This window comes from Panulirus ornatus, chromosome 5 (genome assembly GCF_036320965.1).
Source record: "Panulirus ornatus isolate Po-2019 chromosome 5, ASM3632096v1, whole genome shotgun sequence".
NCBI classification, from domain to species: Eukaryota; Metazoa; Arthropoda; class Malacostraca; order Decapoda; family Palinuridae; genus Panulirus; species Panulirus ornatus.
Window position 1 is genome coordinate 22,500,910 of NC_092228.1, and position 9,093 is coordinate 22,510,002.

General features: G+C 37.9%; 1 protein-coding gene across 1 annotated transcript in view; it reads right to left on the reverse strand.

The window, feature by feature from the left end:
* Window positions 1-9,093, reverse strand: part of LOC139748782 (ionotropic receptor 21a-like) — a 61,339-nt gene that overhangs the window by 23,150 nt on the left and 29,096 nt on the right. Inside the window, exons 8-9 of the mRNA XM_071662217.1 lie at window positions 1,700-2,009; window positions 326-481 (exon numbers count right to left, since the gene is read on the reverse strand). Coding sequence (XP_071518318.1) covers window positions 326-481; window positions 1,700-2,009 — 466 coding nt within the window. The remainder of the gene's footprint in view (window positions 1-325; window positions 482-1,699; window positions 2,010-9,093) is intronic.

Below are 9,093 nucleotides of genomic sequence, written 5' to 3' on the forward strand. Positions count from 1 at the left end.
AATAACTAAGACCATTATTGCTCTTCGTGAAAACAGAAAAGTAAATATCTCTGAATGTGTCTGGACAATCACTCAAATAACCGTACCACATTTTTTTATTCTAAGTTATGAGAGAAAGAATATTACCCTTTACAACTTGTTATGAAATATGAATCGATTTGCTATCAGGCTGAACTTCCCCTTCACATCCAAAGGATTAAGAACTCTTCCTTTGTTCTGGAAATGCTTTGAAATCAAAGTCCTTTTTCCAGCTTTTCTTTACCCTGCCCAATAACAAGAGTAATTCGATCACACGTAATTTCATAATATGAAATACATGACTGACCTTCATGATCCGAACGTAAGAGACGCCTCGCCTGCTGAATCTCTTCATAATATAATTCATGGAGATTCCGTTTCCTAGGTACACTCCTGTGCCTTGAAGCATTGGGATGTATATATCTTCTAAGGCTTCGTGATATTTGAAAGCTCCCGCCAGACCCTGTGAAGGTTGGAGAATTAGGACAACATTTGCACACAGATTTAGTCCTTTAGAAACTTTGGTCTGTTAGCCTTTGATTTCATCATTTACTCAAAATACCTTTACAAAAATCTACCCCACACAATAAAATGATATTTACTCAAAAATGCACATACGTGTGCTCAAGTATACACACTAACACACACATACTCACACACACACACACACACACACACACACACACACACGCAGAAACACAAGCCCAAAGGAGAACACAAACACGATATCACAGTCCCAAACACAATATTACAGTCCCAAACACAATATTATATCACAAATACACGGACGTACATGTAAACCAGGCCAAAATGTGCACACAAAAACAAAAAAATGCAAAAAAGGTTTACAAATAAAAAAGATCGCTACAGTGTGACAAACTGCGAGCAATTCTACCCAGTGTCATCCAGTGAAATGCATTTTGACCCATTTATATCCAATATGACTTACTGCAATCCATATGTAGCCTGGTGTCGTTCACTGTTACCGAGTTCAATTAACTGTGACTCAGTTCAATCAGTGTAGTCTAGTTCGATCAGATTATGCCCACTGCGATCCAGTTCGATCCACTATCTCCAATTCTGATCCACTGTGATTTCAGTCGTTCTAATTCGGCCCAACGTATCAACCAGTTGTGGAAAGTGCAACCCTGTTCGATCCAGTGTGATCCAGTTTGATCCAAGGTGACCCAGTTCGATTTAGTATGTCCAATCTTGCCCAGTGTTCCTCATTTCGATTCACTGAGATCCATTTAGACCCATTTAGATTCAGTTAACTAAATATGATCTACTGTATTCCAGCTCATTCTGGTGTTATTCACTGTGAACTAGTTTGTTCCAGTTCGATGCAATGTGACCGTCTTCAGTTTAATGTGATCCATTGAGATCAAATGCACCATGTTGTGATTCAGTGCGATTCAGTGTGACACATATCATTCCTTTATGCTCTAATTTGAACGAATTCGATTCATTGTGACCAAAATCGATGCAGTGTGTCCTACTTGAACCTACTGTGACCCACCAATTTGGCCCACTTTATTGCAGTGTGAACCCACTTCAATTTGGTATGACCCACTGTGAACGAATTCGAACCAATTTGACCCAGCTCGATGCGTTGCGAACCCACTTCATTTCAGCATGACCCAACTCTTTTTTGCTCGTGGATGTCACTTTGGTAACTAACCTTCAGGTAGGGGTTGGCTGACACGGATAATTCATTTTTGTATAAGTCTGTTGGCCCCCCGACTTCCAGGCCTGATTCGTATAGTTCCTTGATAGTCTGTATCATATACGGTTTTTTCTTCATAATTAAGAAAGACTTGAGGCTGGCGGTATAGCTAGTGGTCAGAACAAAGGTGTACAACCAGAGGAACTGGACGAAGACCTGAGTGCTGGCACTGCGGGGCAGAGACTTATGAGCCTCACAGAAGTGGAGGCCGAAGGCGTAGTACCAAGCGAAGCTCAGGTCCTGCAGGTTCCTGATCTCACCACCACTGTTGAAAAAGGACGTGCTGTTGTAAGCTGATGATTCTTTCCATTCTTATTCTGGAGTATTACCGTTCAAATCACAACCCAAGACTTTTACTGAAACATACCTTTCATATTACAAAGTATCTAAGGCAGCAAAAGGTTTTATATCTTATTCCGTCAAGAAATGCAATTGTGATATTTGTTGCTACATTGCACTAGAAAAGACAACAAAGGCCCCATTCAATCACACTCAGTCTCTAGCTGTCATGTAATAGTGCACCGAAACCACAGCTTACTTTCCAACTCCAAAGACCACAGAACTTTCCATGATTTACCCCACACGCTTCACATGCCCTGGTCCAATCCATTGAGAGCACGTCGACCCGGTATACAACATCGTTCCAATTCACTCTATTCCTTGCACGCCTTTCACCCTCCTGCATGTTCAGGCCCCGATCACTCAAAATCTTTTTAACTCCATCTTTCCACCTCCAATTAGGTCCCCCACTTGTCCTCGTTCCTTCAACCTCTGATACATTTATCCTCTTGGTCAATTTTTCCACAGTTATTCTCTCCATTTGACGAAACCATTTGAAAACACACTCTTTTGCTCTCTCAACCACACTCTTTTTATTACCACACATCTCACTTACCCTATTATTACTTACTCGATCAAACCACCTCAAACCACATACTATCCTAAAACATGTATATATATATATATATATTTTCTTTCTTACATACTATTCGCCATTTATCGCGTCAGCGAGGTAGCGTTAAGAACAGAGGACTGGGCCTTTGAAGGAATATCCTCAACTGGCCCCATTCTCTGTTACTTCTTTTGAAAATTAAAAAAAAAAAACGAGAGTGGAGGATTTCTAGCCCCCCGCTCCCTCCCATTTTAGTCGCCTACGACACGCAGGGAATACGTGGGAAGTATTCTTTCTCCCCTATCACCAGGGAAAATATATATATATATATATATATATATATATATATATATATAGACATATATATATATAGATATATATATATATATATATATATATATATATATATATATATATATATATATATATATATATATATATATATATATATATATATATATATATATATATTTTTTTTTTTTTTTTTTTTTGCTTTGTCGCTATCTCCCGCGTTTGCGAGGTAGCGCAAGGAAACAGATGAAAGAAATGGCCCAACACACCCCCATACACATGTATATACATACATCCACACACACAAATATACATACCTACACAGCTTTCCATGGTTTACCCCAGACGCTTCACATGCCCTGATTCAATCCACTGACAGCACGTCAACCCCAGTATACCACATCGATCCAATTCACTCTATTCCTTGCCCTCCTTTCACCCTCCTGCATGTTCAGGCCCCGATCACACAAAATCTTTCTCACTCCATCTTTCCACCTCCAATTTGGTCTCCCACTTCTCCTCGTTCCCTCCACCTCCGACACATATATCCTCTTGGTCAATCTTTCTTCACTCATTCTCTCCATGTGCCCAAACCATTTCAAAACACCCTCTTCTGCTCTCTCAACCACGCTCTTTTTATTTCCACACATCTCTCTTACCCTTACGTTACTTACTCGATCAAACCACCTCACAACACACACTGTCCTCAAACATCTCATTTCCAGCACATCCATCCTCCTGCGCACAACTCTATCCATAGCCCACGCCTAGCAACCATACAACATTGTTGGAACCACTATTCCTTCAAACATACCCATTTTTGCTTTCTGAGATAATGTTCTCGACTTCCACACATTCTTCAAGGCTCCCAGGATTTTCGCCCCCTTCTCCAACCTATGATCCACTTCCGCTTCCATGGTTCCATTCGCTGCCAGATCCACTCCCAGTTATCTAAAACACTTTACTTCCTCCAGTTTTTCTCCATTCAAACTTACCTCCCAATTGATATATATATATATATATATATATATATATATATATATATATATATATATATATATATATATATATATTTTTTTTTTTTTTTTGCTTTGTCGCTGTCTCCCGCGTCTGCGAGGTAGCGCAAGGAAACAGACGAAAGAAATGGCCCAACCCACCCCCATACACATGTATATACATACGTCCACACACGCAAATATACATACCTACACAGCTCTCCATGGTTTACCCCAGACGCTTCACATGCCTTGATTCAATCCACTGACAGCACGTCAACCCCGATATACCACATCGCTCCAATTCACTCTATTCCTTGCCCTCCTTTCACCCTCCTGCATGTTCAGGCCCGATCACACAAAATCTTTTTCACTCCATCTTTCCACCTCCAATTTGGTCTCCCTCTTCTCCTCGTTCCCTGCACCTCCGACACATATATCCTCTTGGTCAATCTTTCCTCACTCATTCTCTCCATGTGCCCAAACCATTTCAAAACACCCTCTTCTGCTCTCTCAACCACGCTCTTTTTATTTCCACACATCTCTCTTACCCTTACGTTACTTACTCGATCAAACCACCTCACCACCTTATTATTATTATTTTGCTTTGTCGCTGTCTCCCGCGTTTGCGAGGTAGCGCAAGGAAACAGACGAAAGAAATGGCCCAACCCACCCCCATACACATGTATATACATACACGTCCACACACGCAAATATACATACCCATACATCTCAATGTGCACACATTTATATATAAACACACACACAGACACATACATATATACACATGCACACAATTCACACTGTCTGCCTTTATTCATTTCCATCGCCACCTCGCCACACATGGAATAACATCCCCCTCCCCCCTCATGTGTGCGAGGCAGTGCTAGGAAATGACAACAAAGGCCCCATTCGTTCACACTAAATCTCTAGCTGTCATGCAATAATGCCCGACACCACAGCTCCCTTTCCACATCCAGACCCCACACAACTTTCCATGGTTTACCCCAGACGCTTCACATGCCCTGATTCAATCCATTGACAGCACGTCGACCCCGGTATACCACATCGATCCAATTCACTCTATTCCTTGCCCGCCTTTCACCCTCCTGCATGTTTAGGCCCCGATCACTCAAAATCTTTTTCACTGCACCTTTCCACCTCCAATTTGGTCTCCCACTTCTCCTCGTTCCCTCCACCTCCGACACATATATCCTCTTGGTCAATCTTTCCTCACTCATTCTCTCCATGTGCCCAAACCATTTCAAAACACTCTCTTCCACTCTCTCAACCACGCTCTTTTTATTTCCACACACCTCTCTTACCCTTACATTACTTACTCGATCAAACCATCTCACAACACATATTGTCCTCAAACATCTCATTTCCAGCACATCCATCCTCCTGCGCACAACTCTATCCATAGCCCACGCCTCGCAACCATACGACATTGTTGGGACGACTATTCCTTCAAATATAGAGAATTTTTTTTTTTCCGAGATAATGTTCTCGACTTCCAAACATTCTTCAAGGCTCCCAGGATTTTCGCCCCCTCCCCCACCCTATGATCCACTTCCGCTTCCATGGTTCTATCCGCTGCCAGATCCACTCACAGATATCTAAAACACTTTACTTCATCTAGTTTTTCTCCATTCAAACTTAACTCACAAATGACTTGACCCTCAACCCTACTGTACCTAATAACATTGCTCTTATTGACATTTACTCTTAACTTTCTTCTTTCACACTCTTTACCAAACTCAGTCACCATATTCTGGTGATATATATATATATATATATATATATATATATATATATATATATATATATATATATGTATATCAACTGACTGTTATATATATATATATATATATATATATATATATATATATATATATATATATATATATATATATATATATATATATATATATATATATATATATATATATATATATATAAATATATATATATATATATATATATGTATATCAACTGACTGTTATATATCTCTCTTGTGTCTCCCCTGATGATGTGATTATTACACGAAAGTGCACTTGGAAAGTTTTCGTGTTTCATTTTCCCCGTGGACTCAGAGGAATATATATATATATATATATATATATATATATATATATATATATATATATATATATATATATATATATATATATATATATATATATATATGTATATATATGTATATATATATATGTATATATATATATATGTATATATATATATATATATATATATATATATATATATATATATATATATATATATATATATATATATATATATATATATATATATATATATATATATATATATATATATATATATATATATATATATATATATATATATATATATATGTATATATATATATATATATATATATATATATATATATATATATATATATATATATATATGTATATATATATATATATATATATATATATATATATATATATATATATATATATATATACATATATATATATACATATATATATATATATATATATATATATATATATATATATATATATATATATATATATATATATATATATATATATATATATATATATATATATATATATATATATATATATATATATATATATATATATTTATATATATGTGAGAAACTGCAGAAGCTGGTGACTGAGTTTGGTAAAGTGTGTGAAAGAAGAAAGTTAAGAGTAAATGTGAATAAGAGCAAGGTTATTAGGTACAGTAGGGTTGAGGGTCAAGTCAATTGGGAGGTGAGTTTGAATGGAGAAAAACTGGAGGAAGTGAAGTGTTTTAGATATCTGGGAGTGGATCTGGCAGCGGATGGAACCATGGAAGCGGAAGTGGATCATAGGGTGGGGGAGGGGGCGAAAATTCTGGGAGCCTTGAAGAATGTGTGGAAGTCGAGAACATTATCTCGGAAAGCAAAAATGGGTATGTTTGAAGGAATAGTGGTTCCAACAATGTTGTATGGTTGCGAGGCGTGGGCTATGGATAGAGTTGTGCGCAGGAGGATGGATGTGCTGGAAATGAGATGTTTGAGGATAATGTGTGGTGTGAGGTGGTTTGATCGAGTAAGTAACGTAAGGGTAAGAGAGATGTGTGGAAATAAAAAGAGCGTGGTTGAGAGAGCAGAAGAGGGTGTTTTAAAATGGTTTGGGCACATGGAGAGGATGAGTGAGGAAAGATTGACCAAGAGGATATATGTGTCGGAGGTGGAGGGAACGAGGAGAAGAGGGAGACCAAATTGGAGGTGGAAAGATGGAGTGAAAAAGATTTTGTGTGATCGGGGTCTGAACATGCAGGAGGGTGAAAGGAGGGCAAGGAATAGAGTGAATTGGAGCGATGCGGTATACCGGGGTTGACCTGCTGTCAGTGGATTGAATCGGGGCATGTGAAGCGTCTGGGGTAAACCATGGAAAGCTGTGTAGGTATGTATATTTGCGTGTGTGGACGTATGTATATACATGTGTATGGGGGTGGGTTGGGCCATTTCTTTCGTCTGTTTCCTTGCGCTCCCTCGCAAACGCGGGAGACAGCGACAAAGCAAAAAAAAAAAAAAAAAAAAATATATATATATATATATATATATATATATATATATATATATATATATATATATATATATATATTTTTATATATTTTTAATTTGCTTTGTCGCTGTGTCCCGCGTTTGCGAGGTAGCACAAGGAAACAGACAAAAGAAATGGCCCAACCCACCCCCATACACATGTATATACACACACGTCCACACACGCAAATATACATACCTATAAATCTCAATGTACACATATATATACACTCACAGACATATACATATATACCCATGCACACAATTCACACTGTCTGCCTTTATTCATTCCCATCGCCACCTCGCCACACATGGAATACCATCTCCCTCGTCCCTCATGTGTGCGGGGTAGCGCTAGGAAAAGACAAAAAAGGCCTCATTCATTCACACTCAGTCTCTTGCTGTCATGCAATAATATATATACTAGGACGCCATTTCGTAAACACGTGATTTTGAACAATCGCATATTTACCAAATAGCGTCCTAGCTTCGTCTCTTCGACGTATATCAACTGACTGTTATATTCCTCTGTTGTGTCTCCCCTGATGATGTGAATATTACACGAAAGTGCACTTGGGAACTATTCGTTTTTCATTTTCCCCTTGGACTCATTGGAATATATATATATATATATATATATATATATATATATATATATATATATATATATATATATATATATATATATATATATATATATATATATATATATATACATGTTTGAGGACAATATGAAGAGCTTCTGGATTTATATGCTGAAAAGGTCTGGTGACTGGGAATCCCTGGTTTAAAAAGAGAGATATGTATACGTATGTAATTAGGAGAAATGGCCAGAGAGCGTTATTGGATTACGTGTTAATTGATAGGCGTGGGAAAGAGACTTTTGGATGTTACTGTGCTGAGAAGTGCAACTGGAGGGATGTCTGATCATATCTTGTGGAGGCGAAGGTGAAGATTTGTATAGGTTTTCAGAAAAGAAGAGAGAATAATGGGGTGAAGAGAGTCGTGAGAGTAAGTGAGCTTAGGAAGGAGACCTTTGTGAGGAAGCACCAGGAGAGACTGAGTACAGAATGGAAAGAGGTGAGAACAAAGGAGGTAAGGGGAGTGGGGGAGGAATGGGATGTATTTAGGGAAGCTGTAATGGCTTGCGCAAAAGATGCTTGTGGCATGGGAGGTGGGCAGATTAGTAAGGGTAGTGAGTGGTGGGATAAAGAAGTAAGATTATTAGTGAAAGAGAAGAGAGAAAGATTTGGACGATTTTTGCAGGGATATAATCCAAATGAGTGAGAGATGTTTAAAAGAAAGAGGCAGGAGGTCAAGAGAAAGGTGCAAGAGGTGATAAAGAGAGTTAATGAGAGTTGGGGTGAGAGAGTATCATCAAAATTAAAGAAGAAAAAGATGTTTTGGAAGGAGGTAAATAAAGTGCGTAAGACAAGGGAACAAATGGGAACTTCAGGGAAGGGGGCTAATGGGGAGGTGATAGAAAGTAGTGGTGATGTGAGAAGGAGATGGAGTGAGTATTTTGAAGGTTTGTTGAATGTGTTTGATGATAGAGTGGCAGATGTAGGGTGTTTAG